The sequence below is a fragment of the Sitodiplosis mosellana genome, unplaced genomic scaffold (assembly GCF_009176505.1).
Source record: "Sitodiplosis mosellana isolate CC-2019 unplaced genomic scaffold, AAFC_SMos_1.0 Smas_scaffold_46, whole genome shotgun sequence".
In the NCBI taxonomy this organism is placed as follows: domain Eukaryota; kingdom Metazoa; phylum Arthropoda; class Insecta; order Diptera; family Cecidomyiidae; genus Sitodiplosis; species Sitodiplosis mosellana.
In genome coordinates, this window is record NW_022595288.1 from 321,597 (window position 1) to 341,876 (window position 20,280).

The 20,280-nt window shown below is 34.5% G+C and overlaps 4 protein-coding genes across 8 annotated transcripts; all 4 read left to right on the plus strand.

Moving 5' to 3' along the window:
- The first annotated feature begins 3,441 nt into the window (after positions 1–3,441).
- LOC129569852 (probable chitinase 2) lies at positions 3,442–5,542 on the plus strand. Its single transcript, XM_055449039.1, has 4 exons — positions 3,442–3,457; positions 4,020–4,181; positions 4,429–4,508; positions 4,586–5,542. Exons 1-4 carry the CDS (start codon positions 3,442–3,444, stop codon positions 5,540–5,542), a joined length of 1,215 nt encoding a protein of 404 aa, XP_055305014.1.
- Positions 5,543–7,256: 1,714 nt separating this feature from the next.
- LOC129569871 (transitional endoplasmic reticulum ATPase) lies at positions 7,257–10,613 on the plus strand. Its single transcript, XM_055449065.1, has 3 exons — positions 7,257–7,405; positions 8,049–8,772; positions 8,859–10,613. Exons 1-3 carry the CDS (start codon positions 7,316–7,318, stop codon positions 10,457–10,459), a joined length of 2,415 nt encoding a protein of 804 aa, XP_055305040.1. The 5' UTR covers positions 7,257–7,315; the 3' UTR covers positions 10,460–10,613.
- A 1,359-nt stretch (positions 10,614–11,972) lies between these two features.
- Positions 11,973–14,267, plus strand: LOC129569853 (probable chitinase 2). Its single transcript, XM_055449040.1, has 5 exons — positions 11,973–11,991; positions 12,169–12,300; positions 12,465–12,562; positions 12,862–13,016; positions 13,187–14,267. Exons 1-5 carry the CDS (start codon positions 11,973–11,975, stop codon positions 14,265–14,267), a joined length of 1,485 nt encoding a protein of 494 aa, XP_055305015.1.
- A 65-nt stretch (positions 14,268–14,332) lies between these two features.
- Positions 14,333–17,854, plus strand: LOC129569874 (probable chitinase 2). 5 transcript variants are annotated; one of them, XM_055449069.1, is made up of 6 exons: positions 15,399–15,647; positions 15,976–16,071; positions 16,251–16,391; positions 16,556–16,632; positions 16,714–16,856; positions 16,943–17,854. In XM_055449069.1, the coding sequence occupies exons 2-6, from the start codon at positions 15,978–15,980 to the stop codon at positions 17,829–17,831; spliced, it is 1,344 nt and encodes a 447-aa protein (XP_055305044.1). In that variant the 5' UTR covers positions 15,399–15,647; positions 15,976–15,977; the 3' UTR covers positions 17,832–17,854. The 5 variants fall into 5 exon arrangements, with proteins under 5 accessions (XP_055305046.1, XP_055305044.1, XP_055305043.1 ...); XM_055449071.1 differs by having other exon boundaries at positions 14,333–16,062; XM_055449068.1 differs by lacking the exon at positions 15,399–15,647 and having other exon boundaries at positions 15,659–16,071.
- The last annotated feature ends 2,426 nt before the right edge of the window (positions 17,855–20,280 follow it).

Sequence of the window (20,280 nt, forward strand, 5' to 3'; positions counted from 1 at the left end):
AGTCGAAATGTTTATCACAATAATTTCACATTATCTGCTTCAATTTGAATATTCCAACTTTTTTTGTAACAGTTTGGATATCTGGTTGGTATACATAGGACACGAAAATTTCAAGAGCTCAAATATACAATTTTGGCTTCAACAATTTCTTCAAAAATACAGTAACTCGAGTTGGTCAACGTATAAAAAATTAATGTTCAAACCATGAAGTTACCATTTAATCGACTACTTAAAAATATAAAGCGAAAATAAGTTTTTCATGTCGGGGAAGGTGGGGAAAATCGGAACACCACCAAATTTCGCCGCAAATATTTATTAAATAGTTTGAGAAATGCGAACAAAATCTTTTCTCTAAACAAAACCTCATATTTCCATTAGCAGCCGACGCGTGTGCACGTCGCACTGATAGCTCTATGCAACATCGAAATGAAATCAAATTGTAAAAATTTAATATTGAGAATGTCTGTCTGCATTAATTTCACAACATTTTTCCAAAAACCAACTCAGATGAATATGTTCATAATTATCGTACACCATTAATAATTCGACTCACAAAAGGAATTTTGCATGAAAATTCATTGAGTGACCAAAACACGATTATGTTGTAAACCTTATTGCGTGGGGAATTTCGGAACACCCTATATACGAAAATTTGATCAAGTGATTTTTAATTATTTTCAAGTTGATACGCATTTTTTTTGCATATTTATTATATTTCATGCAAAATTTCGACAAATTATTCATTGCAATTCATGCGTTCACTTGAAATGCACCAAAATGATTAACAGCTATTTCACAAGCAAGAATTACAAATCCGACCAAAACCAATCGCTATTTTTGAACTTTTCCCTATTAAAATACTTATCCTTCTGTCATTTTCTAGCTCTCCATCAACGTTTTGCATCAAAATTGTTTCAGTTTTCTATCCATTTATAAAGTGTTCCGAATTTCCCCACCATTTTTGAAAATCGAAAAATCAAGGGTTTTTTTGCCAACAGGTCAAATCATTTCAGCCGATTGGAATTTTTTCAAGCGACAACTCTCAAAAGATAGGTTTTTACACGTAGGGGAATTATGTGTAGGTTGACCCGCACTAATCATTTTAGTCATAACTTTTTATGGAATAAAGATAAATGCACACTTGATATACCATTGGAAACAGAGCCGAAAAGGCTACAATTTGATTAGGAAATTCATTAGCTATGGTTGAAAAAACAAAATATTTCGGTCAATTTTCTAAGAGGTCTGATTTTTGGCAACAAAATTTTTTCTTTGTAAGTTGACCCACCCTATTTTTTTTTAGAAAAACATGCAGTATAAACACTCAATATATGAAATTCATTGAATTTCGTTGGACTTTCAATCGTTTTTGGTCTTTACAACTACGAAAAACAATGAAAAAATGTAGAAAAATATAGAAATAGTAAAAAAATACATATTCTCTATTTTTTCATATTTCATCGATTTTTTCGTGATTTTCAAGTCCAAAAACGATTGGAAATTCATTAAAATTCAATGAATCTCGTATATTGAGTGTTTACGCTGAATAGTTGTCTCATTTTTCTGATTTTTTTTCGGGTGGGTCAACTTACAAAATTGGTCGACATTTCAATATGCACGGAAAGAATTTCGCCATGTAACGATATGTGTGAAATGACTTAGGATTATGAAAATACACGAAAAACTAGTGAAGAAAGCTTATACTCGCTTTGCTGATATCTTTGAAATTGTTCTACTTGATGATGGTCCGAAAAAATTTAGTTTTTATAAAAATGATTTTTTTTTTGCAAAAAATGTTTATGAGCCGATCCGAGCCGTTTAAGAAGCGTATTTACTCTTGGGAACTACTTTTATATTGGTTTTTGACGTTTTTTTAAATCGATTGAGACTAGTCAAATTGACGATTTGTCGGTCAAAATACAAAATCGGTGGGGTGGGTTAACTTACAAAGTGGGTCAACTTACACATACTCCCCCTACTATATCGTACGACTTTAGAATTTGGGAAAATATCAATTTTTTAGCATGATATTAAATTATTTCGATGTGTGTTCCGAATTTCCCCACCTTCCCCTACTTTCAAATTATACAGTTCACTCTTAAATAGAACCGGTTTTTCAGCAGCCATGGGTTTATTCGATATTTTCATACTGGGTATTGTGATGTTGGTTGCAACTATAAACGCAACACTTCTCTCTGGTATGTGGCGTTTTTTTTTTCATAATAAACAATAGTTGGCTCTATATTTTATTCATATTTTCGAAGAGATGATAAGAGGATTCATCTGTTTATTCAGTCATTGGAACTAGTTAAGTTTTTCCTTAGTTTAAATTGGAAACATTTGTTTATCATTCAAAGCAACAGGTCCGCCACATGGAAGAGCTGTCTTGTGCACTGCTTATACACACCTGGGACTCAATCTAAGACAAAACTTTATGGAAAACGCCATCGACTTAGAAGATACGGATTTAAGTTTGTGCACGCATCTCATTTTTATTAGCCAAACTAAACAATCAATTAAAGGTACATCAATTTGATTTTTGGGCTAGTTTTTGGGACCTATCTTCTTTTATTTGCGATTGTTTTATACTTTTGGAGCAGAACCTTGGTTCTCGATCACGTCTGATGATGAATTGGAATTTAAACGTTTGGAAAGTCCACACCGCAATTACCCACACTTGAAGGTAAAGTGTTTGATTGAAATTTTTTTAACACTGCCAAGCTCTGGCTGAATTAGAGGTTTTACTTAACACATTTTTGTTTGCATAATAAAAAATCAATTAAAAACCACTTATCAGTGTATTGGCTCATAATTAGCTTTCATTATGGAATCTCTAGCAACCCACAGTTTTATTCCATTTCCAAAATCAATTCAATATGAATTGCGGGTAATTTTTTCACGATTCTATCGCACGGTGACTAAGGATTTCCATGATCAGGTGTATTGTCAAGAGTGGGTAAAAAGTGTCACGAACTTTGTTCTAAAATATGATTTTAATGAGTTTGATATAGGTATCGGTTATAATAAAACAAGGTTAGTTTATTCAGCTTCTTTAGATCAAATAATTATGAATATCAGTGAAAAGCATTCGGGTTGAAAATCCAGGCAAATCCTAATATATTTTGCCGGTCGAGGAGAGATTTTCCAGAACTAAAGTTCCAAAAAATGTATCAGTACTAAAATGATCAGAGTGGGATTTGGACTTTGAAATTCTAGACTCGGAATAAATCTGACCCACTCCATCGACCACGTCTATTCCGACGACCCAAAACGCATTTAAATAAATTTGATTGTAATATTGTATGCATTTTAGTCCACTTCAGGCGGATGATTTCGATAAAATTGGATTTCCAACGATACGATCTGTTGTTGACGCTTTCAGTTGATTATAAAGAGAATTATTTCAACACATAGTTCTACATCTACGAAGCAAGTTTATTTATGGCCTCCTTAGATGGTAAGTGTTTTGAAAGTTTTTCGGCTATACCTATGCACGATGCTTTATAGATAGCGTAGTATGTACCCTCGAATTCGATAGGTAATTAAGTGAAAACACATTAAAACGTCTAATTTTTTGTTTCTTCGTATATATGCTATTAAAAAGTCATTTATCTCCTATTTTTCCCACTCCTTCTACTTTTCTCATTCAAAATACATACGACACAGCAAAATATACTAATCAGCTTGTCATTACTCTTCATCGAGACTGCATTTTGTGTTAAGGTTTTGAATGTGGTGGATGTATCGGGAGTGAAGTGTTTCTAAATCGACAGTTTAAAATTCAAAGAACGAAAAAAGATGCGCTACGCTGTCATATTTGTCATTTTATGTATATTCGCGTTTGCAACTGCTGAAACTGGTGTGTATAAAATAATCATACAAATAAATAATAATTTTAATCGATAAAATAATAATTCTTATCATTAGATTCGATAATTTCACGCATTTTCACCCATAAATGTAAAAAAATTCAGTTATTTGTATGAAATCTAATCATTTTCTTCTATATTTACGGTTAGGTCCTACACATGGCAAGGCTGTGATATGTACCGATTTGGCGGAGCCATCGTTTGTACCAAGTTTATTTTATCGACTAACCGGGTTGAGTCAATTCGATACGGTAAATCTGAACCTATGCACACATCTCATTTATATGGATGTCAGTTTTACAAGAATAACAGGTATTTAGGCTTTGACTCTTGTTTTAAGTTATTTTTTGATATTTGATTGAACCAATTGTGAGCTTGAATTCAAATTCATATGATTCATATGAATTATTTTGGAAGAAAACTACAAATAGAGAATTGAATAATCGTAAATCGTGTCATGTGTAAATAAAATCTCTTTACCTTTGACAAATGTCTAATTTTACCTACAAATATTTCGTTATAATAATTGTCATAACGTTTTTTTTTTCTCTTCAAATAGATTTCTCGAATCCGTGGCCATACGTAACGTCAGACTATAGCCACGTGCAGATCTTACGAAAAAGATATCCACATTTAAAGGTAGGGATGCTCAAATCAGCGTTTTTAATTACTTTGATATTATCAAAAAGGAAAAATTGATAAATTCCATTCTGCAGATTTCCTTAGGTATTTTAAACGACGCCAACGATCTAGCTAACATTGCATCCGATCAAATCAGTCTCCAGAAATTCATTAAATCGGCACTCGATTTTGTTTTAAATAACAATTTGGATGGCCTGAATTTGTACTGGAATTATTTGGATTGGAATATTTACGACAAATCGTCTGCCAAAGCGAATATTCTGACACTCGTAATGGAGCTCTCCAACAGATTCAAGCATCGTCAGTTATTGCTTACATCGGCTTTCGCAGAACATACGACCGAAACATTTGAGGAAATCTATGACTATGTGGAAATGTCCAAATATCTCGATTTCATGCATTTTAATAAACTGCAAAAAGTTGATGCAATCATCAAATTAGGGGTTCCACCATCAAAAATCATTATTGAATTCAATACCAAAACATTGTCGGATCGAGTGGCTCAATTCATGTTAACTGACTTGTATTCATTTATGAATTCATTTAAAGTTTTTTTGAAATACAATGAAATTTGCGATTTGCTGTCAACCAATGAAGTGATTAGCAAAGTTTATGATGCGAATACCGAGCAGATGGTTGCACACTACGTTGATGGTAAATCGAATAAAATGCATTCCATCAGCTACGAAAGTACATACACTCTGGCCAATAAAACCAGACGGGCAATGAGACATAATTTAGGCGGTGTGTCAGTTAACAACATTGATGCAGACGATTCAAAAGGAAGATGCAAAATTGAAACAGACACTTTCGACGATTTCGTAACAAATTCAAATGTCACACTGAATATACCGATTCGGCGCGATCCCACTTTCCCGCTTTTGAGAACCATCAATGAAGCCATTGTCCTTGCTCTAGATGAAATGGGTCAACCACCAAAACCAATTGATAATAAAATATCAAGTAGAAAACAAAGTAATAACGTCCCAACTTGGGATACACTTCTCGCCAATTTCATAGATAGTTTCTAAAAATATGCCGAATTTCTATTCGTTGTTCATAAATTAATTTCAATAAAAAAAATTCATTCAAATTACAACAAAATTATTTTCTTTTATTCACATTTTCAAGCAATTTTAAATGAATAGGTATGAATAGGTATGAATTGAAGCTAATGGACGACTATAGTGATTTAGGAACGTAATTAGATGTGCATTCTTAATGGGTTCGACTAGACTGAAATTTAACACTAATGCACATTTAATTAACCCTTGCATAAGACATACCACACATTACTTATGTGACGATGTGTATAACAACTCATTCATTAGGAAGAAACCTGAAGTGCGATTTTTGAGACTACCCATTGTTTTCCAACGATCGGCAAGTATGTGACATTATACTAGAATTTAGTAATTACGATCGACGCTACAAAATTGGTTCATCTATACTATATAATGTTACTGCACTATGTTAAAAGTGATCCGAATATTTTAGATTTCTCGATTTCTTTTGGAAATAAGCTTCCATGCAAATTTTCAGTCAACTTTGAGGAGGCCAAACTTAATTCTACCATAATTGATTTGGTGTGGAATCGTTGATAACTCATTCAAAATTCATTTTATTTTTGGCTTTTCCATTTTTCAACGAACTGATTAGATTATTGAGATATTGAACATTTTTGCAAAACAAAAACACAAATCATTGAAATTATAGTTATAAAATTGATTAGAAATCGAAGAAAATGTTTTAAACAGTCCGGTTTTTTCCTTTAAATATGGATTTATCCAGCTAATCTCGAATGCTTCAAACCAATTCTCATTAACGAATTAGCGATGGTTAATCAAAAACTAGGGGAATATCACGCTTAAATTATTTCAAATATTTCAAAAAAATCCAATTTATCTCTAAGAATCTGTCGTATGAAATATGGTGGATATTTGTGAATACGGCGGAATATTGTGGATTTTTGTGATTATGAATGATATTTAAATGTATTTTTTTGGATTTAATGCAAAAAATCTCAAATATCTCCAGAATCCACAAAAATCTGATTTATTTATTCGAAATATTCGAAAATATGGGATTAAATAATTATGATCCGAACATATGGAAAAAACAAATAATAAAACAAAAGAGGTTTTGTTCAAGTATCGCTGATAAAATTGAAGTTCCCATTGTTGTTTGTTCAATTATAATAGAATATACTGTAATTTTAGTACTTGAAGTAAATCACCGAAATGAAATTGTCAAAAAGATATAAAAATCATATATTGACATTTTTCAACGGAAATAAGTACTTTTTTACCGTTTTAGATGTGTATTTGCTTCTTCTTAAAATACGAAATCAATTTATTTCAATTAATTTTATTTAAATGTTTTTGCATGAGTGTATATGACAAAGCTAGATGAACGCAAGTCGACGAACGATAGAACACTAACCATCATATTATTGGAAATTAAAGTATATACTTTAACATTGTTCAGAAAACGTGTGGTCTTTTCTCTCCTGATTTGTATCTCCCAGACAAAATTGCAGCGTGTTTTTAGATTGAATCTTCTTTGAACAATGGTTTAAAAAACAATAAAGCAAACAATGTGAGTCCAACTCTAATCAATTGACAAATTGTGAACGTTTCATGCCCGAAGATAATTTGACGATAAAAGGTGCCAAATATCTTCTGATTGTGACATCTGTGATATTATGGGGTACGCATGTGCCACTTCAAATCACAACAAAAGGGTATTTTTGTTGCGTTAAAAGACAGTAATCATTCGACTTTATTCTGTGCAGTACAAAAGCGATGCAATTCAAATTTTTGCCACTTCTCGTTCTGGTGTTGTGTGCCTTTTCCGTTGGTAATGTTGCACAGAGCGACAACGGCTTGGGAAATGTAAGTTTGACAGAAATCAGAATGAACGTAAAATGCATAGCCATTGAGATTTTATCCATTTCAAATGAAAAATACTTCAAATTTAAAATTAGTATTTGGATTTATTTTATCTGGAGAAACTTCAACATTTGATAGATCGATCATTGAGCTATCCATCCAACCGAACTGTTCATGTTCGTTTGAGTCCGTTCGACATTGAACTGAAACGAACATTAACAAAACATTTTTTTCCAAACATCTTGAACTGAACACGAACGAACTCGAACCGTTTTCGACCGTGTTCGGAATAGATATTACCATGGAGTCGAACAGTTTCGAAAGAACATGAACTGAACTTGAACATCTTCAATGAATATGAAACTAAACATGAACCCGAACGAACAAGAGCATGAATTTTCAATAAAATTCCAATTTGAAATGTTCGATTTCGATCCGTGGGCAGCTGTAATTACAGCTCGATTATAATCGATCGAGATAGATCGAAACAAACCATTTCCAATTAAATTTTAGGTCTTTATTATTTATTAGTCTTGTCTGAATTTGTAGGTTTTCATCATTCTATTTTATAAAAGTCGTGATTTCCTCGCAGGAATTTCAATCTTACAATTTATTCTTTTTCATCTTTTTTTCATTTGGTCAAAAGAATGATGAGTTATCAACAGCTATTTTAAGGCCCAAATACCGTCCAAATCGCTTGAAAGTGGAGGAAGCAGTTAATTATGACAAGTCTATGGTGACATTGTCATCGGCAAAAATGAATGAGCTTAATTTGTTCCAAGCTGATTATGTCTTATTGAAAGGAAAGCGACACAAGAAAACTGTTTGTGTTGTCCAATCCGATGACAACTGTCAGAATGATGTGATCCGTATGAATCGTAGTGTGCGTGAAAATTTACACCTTCAATTGGGCGATATAGCAACAATTCAAGCGATTCCAAAGCTCCGTTATTGCAACCAAGTAGAGATGTTGCCGATCGATGACACCGTCAAAGATTTGGTTAATAATATTTTTGAAGCTCATTTGATACCTTACTTTCTCGACGTTTTTCATCCAATCCATTGTGGAAATACAGTTTCAGTACGTAAAGGGATGCGAACTGTTCAATTTAAAGTACTTGCAACTGATCCGTCACCATACTGTATTGTAGCCGAGAACACAAGTTTGCATATTGAACACGATCCAATTACCCGTGAATCGATTGAAGGACATTTGAATGATATAGGTTATGAGGACATTGGTGGTTACCGTAAACAATTGGCTCAAATCAAAGAAATGGTTGAACTTCCATTGCGACATCCATCACTTTTCAAGCAAATCGGTGTTCGGCCTCCACGTGGTGTTTTGATGTACGGTCCCCCTGGAACAGGTAGCTTCCATAAAAACTTAATTAAATGCTGACCTTGCCTTGATTTGGCAAAATCTACAATTCATATTCATCCTATTGTTTCTTAGGCAAAACATCGATTGCACGTGCCGTAGCTAATGAAGCTGGTGCATTTTTTATCATGATTAACGGTCCCAAAATCATGTCGGTCATGCCTCATGAATCAGAATCACAGTTACGTAAAGCATTTGAAAGTGCGGAAAAACATGCGCCAGCCGTTATTTTCATCGATGAACTTGATGCGATAGCACCAAAGCGTGGCAAATCACGCGGTGAAGTTGAGCGTCGAATTGTATCGCAACTGTTGACATTGATGGATGGATTGAAAAAAAGCGCTAACGTTATTGTTATGGCGGCAACAAATCGACCGAATTCCATCGATAAAGTACTCCGTCGCTTTTGTAGATTCGATCGTGAAATCGATATTGGTATACCGGACGCTACTGGCCGATTGGAAATACTTCAAATCCATACGAAAAATATGCTCTTAGCCGATGATGTGGATTTAAAGAAAATCGCTGCTGAAACGCATGGTTATGTAGGCGCTGATTTAGTATCCATATGCACTGAAGCGGGTTCACAACAAATTCATGAAAAAATGGACTTAATCGACCTCGATGATGATGAAATCGATGCAGAAGTGTTAAATTCATTGGCGGTTCGAATGAACGATTTCCGTTTTGCAATTGGAAAATTCACACCCCCTTCATTCAGAGAAACCGTTGTTGAGATACCAAGTATCAGTTTCAAAGATATTGGCGGCTTGGAGAGCATCAAAAAGGAATTACGGGAAATGATTCAATATCCTCTTCAATATCCAGAAAAATTCCGGAAATTCGGTATGAATCCATTGCACGGTGTTCTACTCTATGGGCCACCTGGTTGTGGTAAAACAATGTTGGCTAAGGCCATTGCAAATGAATGCGATGCAAAATTTATTTCGACCAAAGGATCTGAATTATTAAGCATGGGATTTGGTGAATCCGAAGCCAATGTTCGTGAAATTTTTGATAAGGCTCGTGCAGCAGCTCCGTGCGTACTCTTCCTCGATGAATTGGAGAGTATTGCAAAATCACGACATGATGGCTCTGGAAGCGAAGCTGCTGATCGTGTGATCAATCAAATTTTAACTGAAATGGATCGTTTGGGTGGAAATAAAAATGTTTTTGTTATTGGCGCCACGAATCGACCGGAAATTCTCGATGCGGCCATGTTGAGACCAGGGCGATTGGATCAAATTCTTTACATTACATTACCGGATGAAAAGTCGCGTCTCGAAATTCTAAAGGCAAATCTACGAAAGACCCCACTAGCAATGGATATTGATTTAGCATACATGGCAGAGGCTACGTTTGGCTTCACTGGAACAGATTTAACTGACATTTGTCAACACGCCGTTAAATTGGCCATTCGAGAATCAATCGAAGCCGAAAAAGCTCACATCAATATGAAAGATGAAGATCCAGTTCCAGAGCTCACGCGGACACATTTTGAGGAAGCAGTTAATTTTGCACGTAAATCTGTCAGTCTTAACGATCTCCAGAAATACGAACTGTTTGCTGCAAGATTGAAACATGGCGGTGGTGTTGCTAGAGTATTCCATTTTCCAATAAATAATAAGTCACATGAACAATCAAGATTCGGTGATGATGATGTTTTGTATAACTAAGTGGATATCGAGTTAGATCATACCCAAAAATACATGATATGACAACATTAATGGAACTACTGAACAAAATAGTTGTCTTCACGGGACATAAAAGTTTGTCGAGAAAAAAAAAAGATTTTATTCATACATTCAAATAAAGAATATTCAAATTAAACTTGATTTGATATTTTCTCTTACGTCAAATATGACTCATGACTCAATATGAATATATTGTATTGAATGCATGTGTGACTTTATGCATACCTTCATTATCATTCAATATCAGTACCAAGTGTAAGTAAATGTGTTAACTTTGAAAGGAATTTAAAGTAATTTAAATCCCTTAGCCACAAAGAAATGTTCAAGATATCAATGAATTCCGTTCTTATCTTATAGGAAAATCACCTGAAAAACTATCGTTCTCTGTAGTAATGATGTAGTGCATTGTTCTTTTCAGATAGTGATACATCTAACGCATTCGCACATATTTTTTCACAGAACAAGTCTTATTGCGCATTTTTAATTTAAACTTCACAAGTCATCTTCAGCACAAAAAAATTGAGTGTGTTTAAGATTTCAAGGCATGCACAACGATACATACGGAATGCATCCTAATACGAGCGATCCATTGTGGCTTCATATGATTTATATAATCTTTCTAATAATTTCATTTTTACTTTTATTATTTGGTTTGATCGATGTGTGGCGAAGGTGGCGAGAGAAACGAACCAACGACAAATTAGCTTTTAATGAAGGGAATGATATGAATCAAATATATTCTAATGAATATAAAATACGAATTTGAATAAACAATCAAAAAATGCGGTTGTAATTTTCATACGATTGGATAAAATAAGAAGCTTGATTGTTCGTACCCAGCCTTTGTTTTCACCAAATTTAGAAATTTGTTTCCCTTTTCTCTGAATCATTCTGAATGTTTTTGTCTTCTTCATCGCTGGAAATTCTTACGATAACAAAACTATGTAGAATAACTGGAATTTTTCGAAATTAAAATAGAACAAAATAACTTAAATTCCATTTGGTCATATATTGATAATGGGTCTTTATAAGCTCGGTTTCGCTCTATATGCTTTTGAATTCAATGAAACGGTGTCATGTGATATTGAAACAGTTTCTTCATTTCTGATCCTATTACGATGCGTTTCCTACCAATAGTATTTGTGATTTTAAGTGTTTTTGCATCGAAATCAATACAAACCGGTATGTAAAAAGTCTATATATTGTGAACGCAATCAATTAGAATCTAACATTGGATTTAATGTGAAATATTTAATCACGAAACGCCTGATTTAATGCCTTTTCTATAGTGGATTGTCTTGAGCTGAATCCGCTAACTCAGGTGCATGAAGCGTTAATTTACCATCTTCGCGGTCCAAAATTTTTATTACTAGCAAAGATCCACACTGTTTATCAGTTATACTAGAGTAGATCATCACTTACAGTTAGCAATGAATCTTTTGCACCGTTAATGCGTTAAATTCACGCTTCAGACGACATGTCAGCAATTTCAGACATGACTGCTAGTGTCAAACGTAAATGCACGTAAATGTTGCATAATATTAAACGCACCCATCAATTTTTCATTATTTTCCTATTGAGAATGGATGCGTTTAGTGTTATGTGACTTGACACCAGCAGGACACTAGCAGTCGTAGGATTATTGTAAATTCACTCAGTATTTAACCTTGTAAAATTCAATCTATTTGCAGGACCTTCTCATGATAAAGTTGTAGCGTGTCGATATTTACCATCATTTCCGAATGAAGGTTCGGAAATCAGTTTCGATCTTGAAAATATGGACTTTGATCTATGCACACATCTCATATACACTACTACGGAAGGTGATAGATTTAGTTCAGTTATATTACAGTATTGTGCACTTTACATGAAACAAATATATTGAGTAAAACTGAATGTGTGATATTGAGCAAAAAATTACAAAAAACATGGCTGTATTCCACAGTGTTAATGTAACGTTTTACATTTAATATTTCCATTTGAACAGATTTAACAACAATATTTTCACGTGAATGGGCAGCAAAATTTCTTGAAAATGATTATACGAAGCTTGTTACCATCAAGAACAAATACAACCACCTAAAAGTAAATATATTTCAAATTCTCTATTTGTTATTTTTTCAATGCGATCAAATATTCAAAAATTATTCAGCAATAAATGGTTACCAACACACTTGGAACGAATATATTTGGGCTTCCCATTACAATTTTGGTAATAACTGGAAATTTTCGAAAATAAAGTGAGAAAATGGGTAGATTATAGAGAAAATTAGACTAAATTTTGCCAAAATTGTCCAAAAATTCGGAATTTGAAAAATTCCCACGCCAATGGAAAGTCTATATATATATTATAATAAAACTTAATTTCAATGAAATATCTGCAGATATCGTTGGGAATAAAATTTCGCGGCAGTACATACGAATACCAGCAGATAACCGAAAACACAAATATTGAAAGTTTCATGGAATTTGCCAAGGATTCCCTTTTGGAATATGATTCCGATGGTCTTGACATGGCCCTGGACTATCTAAGAGGGAGGTATTATTTCATGACGATAAAATATTTCTTCTTAACTTCTCGATTCCAAGAATTTAGTGAAAATTTAAAGAAAATCGAAAGAAAAAAGATGATTTAAAATATTTGGAACCTAAGAATGATCAATGATTATCAATTAATTCCTATGATTGATTTCCAAAAACAATTTCCAGTGATGTATCTTATGGTTCAAACCATTTTGACTTCTACGTTGCATTTTCATACTGTGAAAAGTTTCAAAAGAGCTTCAAACCGTATAATCTTTTGCTTACTCTATCATTCAATGCCGAAGCAAGTGACTTAGTTCCGCCTCCCAATCACCAATACATAGCTGTGTATGATGATTTTGACGACTATGATATGGATACGGATGTTGACCTAACGGATCATATGGCTGAAAATTATGCCGCTTTGGCGAAAAACGTTGATTACATCCACTTCACAATGCTCTACAGTACGGATATGAACTTTCATGGCCTCAGCGATATTGAAATAGAACTCAATCAAAACATTGATAATATTTGGTATATAATTAAAACAGTCATCCAATCTGGTGTGAATTCGTCGAAAATCGTTATGGGATTGCAATTTTTTGGATTCAAATTGTCCAAAAACAGCAATGATCATAAACTTGGTGCGGTAAAATTTGAAGAAATTCTGGGCTACAACGAAATTTGTGATTTTCATTCAGAAGTAAAAGACATTTGGCAACCGGGGACTGTTGGTGTATTTAATCCATACACATTGGCGTGCGACGAAGTAACATTGCGTAATGAAAAAAGTTATGTTTTTCTATACGAGAACACACGCTCAATTGCAAATAAGGTTAGATTGATGATGAAATACGATATTGCTGGCATTCTAGCGTCTCCAATTAATAACGATGATTATCGAGGCGCATGCGACATTCCAGAGGAAACTTTCACTGATTTCACAGTAGATCAGGGCTCTTTTAAATGGATCCCACATAGAGACCATCCAAATTTTCGTCTTCTCACAACAATCAACGATGTAATCGTTGTTACTCTGCATGAAATGGACCGAATGCACGCAACTAAAGTGGTTACCGAATATTGTTTTTATATCCTTTATTTATTAGGCGCTATTGTTACACTTTTGGCATTGAAATTCATTACGATCAATTTATGGCGTCGGTGGAAAAAGTGGCGAAACGCCGGGAAATATAAGTCAATTGAAGGAAGCAATGTATGTCTTCTTGAAAATAACAAATCTGATGGCAAATATCCAGAGTAATTTGAATTAAATCCAACAGTTTTGTCGAATACAACGGAGACCAGGAGAGATAATTTAAAAAATTTTCTTTGAAAATTTAATCAATTGAATTGTTAATTGAATTCCATTTGATAACGAAGTTTATTATAAAAATTGTTAATTTAAAGGTCATTAGACCAAAAGTTTCAATAATAAAACAAGAAGGAGGTGAAAATTGACATCATCTCTTCAATTTTCTTCATTTTTCACAGTATGTTCTCTACCTAGAACCTAGATTCATGCCAATTCAAGTTCTAAATCTAACAATAGGAGAAAATAGGTTTCTGAACATGTCAACAAAGAACAATTTTTCATTCTGCGGAAATTGGCATTTTCCACGGTTTTCCCAAAATTGAAAACTCTGAGAAAACCTTCATTGAAAATGGGTGAATGCTCTCATCTCTGCAGAGATGACTGAAACTCACCGGCCGCAACTATATTTGCATGCGTTAAACATGCGACTCTTTTAGAAAATACGGATCGTCCCACCGCTAGAGGTGTCAACGAACATCGAGCCTGTTCATTATTGTTTCTTGACGTTTGTAGATTTTTGCATTGCCTACAAACGAACGAACGAACAAAATTTGACTTTTTTTTTCTCGAACAGTTCATGTTTGTTGACATCTTTACCCACCGCGCACGGCTAGAATCTCAACGCAAACAACACTTGTATATGATCGTGCGCTGAGTCATCTCTGAATGAGTGTGTTCGAAAAAACTTTATCACATTTTTTATTTGGGCTTGTCAGCTGAAATTTCGAAACCCTTTTTATCCATCAGGGATCTTTATTAGTAGCTTTCAGTACAGATATTTCCTTTTTTCAATAAATAAAGAATGAAGATTGAAAAAATTTAATGCAAGTTCTCAAGTAAGTCATTATTTCATGTTTCGGTTCTGTCTCAGACTTACAGCACAACGATAAATGTATATTTTTAGCTCATCGTAAATTCATGAAATTGAGTTTTATCATCGAATTACCGCATTTAGCGTTGAGCTTTGCGCATTGAGCGATAGCACTTTTCGCGTTGGCCGTTACGTAAACAAACATTTAAAACAAATGATAATAAAATGAAATGAAATAATTTGGCGACGTTATTCTATGTGGAATCATCCAATGTCATTTAATGGACGTGGATGTATGGATTCAGTATGGCATCAATAGCAAAAAAACAATTTACAAAATTCTTTCAGACCGATTTCATTTTTAAATCTATTTCACATAGACTGATACACATTGAATTATCATAAAAACATCAGTGAAAATCAATCTTCATTAAGCCAAACAATGATCCAAACACATTCAAAGCCAATTCGGTCGAACTAATTTTAGAGTCAAATAAATTGACATATCAAAAAAAATCGTTAGTCATTTTATTGTTGTTGCAAATTCATCGAATGAAAACAAAACAACTGTGAATTGTTTAGTTATTATTTCGTTTTCTAATCTTATCTACATTTTGATAAAAATGCCTGTTGTGTGTATGATTGTGTTGCTTGTGAATACAGTTCTCCGCTTTGTACACATTCTTATCGCAAGGGAAGTCGTGGTTATTGTTCCACTATATCGTGCACAATGCGTCATTTTTGCACGACATATGAAATATCAACACCAACATTAAATGTGTTATCAAATTAACACGCGCTACTAATTTTTTTCTCTTGCTCTAATCCAATTCAAATTTGATTTAGTTATGCATCAAGTGACCGCCCGTGACTTTGTCATCATGCGTTTCAGTGGAATGCTGTTGATTTTCAGTATTTTAGCGATAGTGACGGGTAAAAAAAGTATGAGGTTTTTGTTTAATTCATTTGATTTTGGCAATTTGGTAGAGAGAAACATTTGTCAAGAGATTTTATCGTAGTTCAACCAAAAATATTTTTCCATGAACTTTTTATTTACCAGGATTTGTTTTTTTTCGATAACAATTATTAACAATTTATTTCTTCGACAAGTAATTCCGTAGGTCCACTTCATGGCAAAGTTGTTATGTGCCCATTTTTCGCAACATCCCTACTCGGCACGGGAAGTGAATTCAATATTGAAACAGCCGATTTCAACTTGTGCACACATGCCATTTGCTCGATAACTTGGAATAGATTACAAGGTATTCAAGTGTTAGTCACGATTTCATTGACTATAATCGATAATAGTGAGGCGGCATTTTTCATTGAGTCGTTCCGATGGCGGCAAAACGTTGAACTGTTTGATTTTTTTTTTTTGTATTTTTATGTTTCGTCGATTGATGACAACGGTATTGGACATCGGTAGATCCGTGGTCAAAACAATATGGAGATAAATTCGATCGGACGTTTGTGAATTTGCGACGACAATTCCCGCATTTGAAAGTTTGTCAATCCATTTTTTAAGAAATCAACATTTTTTTGGCATTCTAATTTTTTTCCAATATGACTTTTTGTTGTTTCCAGATTATTTTGGGAGTTTACAATCTTCCAAGCGGCGAAGAAATCAATTCCATGTACCAGACGCTATTTGTTCAAACGGTTGCCGATTTCATTCGACGTTTCAAATTCAACGGTTTAGATGTAAATTGGGATTATAAGAAGCAAAGGTAACTTTGAAAAAAAAAATTCTATTGGTGAAGTAAAAGAATGAATTCGAAATGTTCGTGAATCGAATTTCTGCTATCTTTTGTAGTGAACACTTACCGGAAGTTCAAAGTCAAATCAAAGAGAATGTTTTGCATTTGGCCCAAAGTTTAAGAAAAGAATTGCATGGCATTTCATTGGTATTTTCATTCATTGCCACAGAAAAAGTTCTGCTTGAAGCTCACGACTATAAAGCCTTATCCGAGCACCTTGATTATATGGATTTTATGGTAGTCGACGATTTCGACGCATTTCAGAACAAATTCACCATAAGCGATATTCTGAAAGCAAAAGGCATTTCGCACTTGGAGCACACATTTGATGATATTGTAAAATTGGGTGTGTCACCGGCAAAAATGTTGATGGGGCTGCCTTTCGGTGGTACTGAATTTAAGAATCTCGAAGATACCACGAATATATTTGAGCTGGTAGACAGCGATTTGAGCTACAATGGATTTTGTCATTTGTTATTCAGCGACATGCAATCACGATGGAATAGATTTTATGACATCGAAAGCAGTTTGGCGATGTCAAAAATGGAAAATAAAGGAACGGGAGAAATCCGTGTTATAGTATTCGATAGTAGCCGTTCAGTGGCGAACAAGATAAGCTTGGCAGTGCAGAAGAATCTAGCTGGCATCAAGACTAGCCTAATTAATACGGATGATGCAAGCGGATCATGTGCATTAGACCAAGATACATTCGACGATTTTCCATTTCAACTTATCAATATGACCGCATTGAAGAGACACGATGCCACATTTCCTCTTTTGAAGACGATCAACGAGGTGATCACCATGACTACGCCGATAATACCCGATGAAACAATTTCTGCTTATACCTCGGAAAGTAGTACACTCTATGTGATTATTGTGATTTTCGTAATTTTTATTCTTATTATTTTAGGCTTAGTGGCAGTTGCTAGAAAATTCTGCTAATAAATGTTTTTTTAACCAAGAAATGACCTGGTTTTTTAAATGGCTGCTTACAAAAACGTCTAAAAATAAAACAAAATCGTCTAAAAAAAATGACAATTTCGTCTAAAGGAAATGGTCTCTTTTTTCAACAAATTCGTCTAAAATATATTTTTTTAAATGACAAAATCATCTAAAAATGTGACAATTTTTTTCTTAACAAAATCGGGTTTTAAAATAACAAAATCGTCTAAATACGAGTATTCTGGCAAAATTGACAAAAACGTCTAAAACCCTCCAAAAACGTCCATTAACAAAATGTTTATTTTAAATGACAAAATCGGTAAAATCACGGAGGACGATAGTCCGACAAGTGACGCTCCATAGACTGTGCATTTCAAGCCAAATATTAAAAATGCCAGTTTTTGCGTCACGAGTATATATAGAGTAAGTATGCTATTTTCTCAGGGCACTATTTGGGCCCCGGCATGTTAGGTACCGTTGGAAAGGTCTTGGCCCAAATAGTCGGAAACACCATATCCCCCATGCCTTAAGTGTGGTCTAGGCAAAAATATAGCGGTTGGAAAATTTCGATAAATTTTCAAATCTATACCCATATCTTACGAAGGGGGTACGCAGGGGATAGTCTGAGGTGTTCAAGAGAAGCTCCTCTTCGCCACCTTTCCAACCCTGGTCTAAGTGCCCCGATTGGTCCAAAAACGAAAAAGTTATGGGCATTGGCAGTTTGGTCTTGATTTTCTATGAAAGTATTGATTTGTGCGTCCGTCCGTGTGTCCGGAAACTTTTTTGACCCCCACAGATTCCGGTGTCGATATGCCCAAGTTGTAGCTGGTGTCGGGCCACATCGAAACCCGTCCTCAGATTGACATTTGCATTACAGGGGAGCTGGCTATGGCTTCACTAGCCTGCATGTATACGATTTTTTCAAGTATTTATCAACACACTAGATCAACTCAAACACCCATCGGGCAAACTCAGCTCGTAATTATTTGAGAAGACCTTCAAAAAGTTCCACATACACATGCCAATGTTTATCTTTATGTGATATAAAAGAAAAAAGTCCCCTTAAATTTCGCACCAAACGCGATTTCTCAAAAATCAGCCCGACAATCTTTTACCAAAAACTGAGCGTTTGTAGCCGGCTACCATACCCAGAGCATTGAAGCTGCTGCATATATATTTGCTGCTGGTGAACAGATCTGTTCGACAGCAGCTGTTGCTTGCGTGCATATTCGCTGTGAAGCACGTTTGTTCATGTATAGATTCTCGCTCATAGCTGCCGTTCGCGCCTCGTGTGATCTGTATGCTTCTCTGTCTGGTTCCGTGTGAATGAAAGAGACAAACATTGTGCGCGAGAATCGATACATGAACGAACGTGCTTCACAGCGAATATGCACGCAAGCAACAGCTGCTGTCGAACAGATCTGTTCACCAGCAGCAAATATATATGCAGCAGCTTCAATGCTCTGACCATACCAACAATATGGCATATGCCACATATCCGGGAAAATTCGTATTTCGAAGTTCTGGGCATAGGCAATTCATCAATGAACGGAATTTGTACGAAGAGTCGCATTCTACGATGAAATCAAAAATACTGGCTAAAAAAGGCTCACGAAAGACCATATCTGCTCAATTTTTGACGAGCAATCGATTAAAAGTGGTCACAATGCGATCTGAGGCCATTTCATGGTCGAAAAATAGGTCGGATTGAAGTGAATTTTTCAACTTGCTCTATTTTCACTGAAAATGACATTTTTGTTCGAAAAACACGTGAAATAGACATCTGACGACATTTTGGTCTTAAAAAAACTGCTATTTTTTTATGAAAATAATGGGAGTCCACGAACGCTTGAATATCCATTTCTTTGTCATTTTGGTCATAAATCGGCATTTTGGCATCTGAATGTATGATATTGAACTTTTGCTCGGGGGATACATAAAAAATGCACTTTCCGGAGCTTTGGTGGTTGGAAATTTATATGTTTCAATGAGATAATGGGTCTAAAATGACTTCAAAACTCTTTTAATGGATATTTTGAAATTTAATCACATTTTACAATGTCCAATAAGGGGAAAATGGGACTTTTTTAAATGAAGGTGGAAATTTGCTATTTACAAAACTTGTGAAATGTGGTTGCAAATGTTTTACCCGAAAAATTACAATTTCCCAATGATAAGACCTTAAAATAGACATATTTCTGGCAAAAGTGTATTTTTTCCGAGAATAATTGCCTTACAAAAGTAGTGATATCAGATGAAAAACCTCTAGGCGAGTATAAATAGAGTGACGCTCCTGTGCGTGGATTTAACACTCAAAATGACTGATATCATTTTGACTGACGCTAGGACGCTGGTTTATCTCTGTATACAAAGTTTAAAAGTATTTTTCGCATTCACTATTGTGAAAATTTACTCACAATAAGGAAAAATATCTTGCGTCACGACTTTT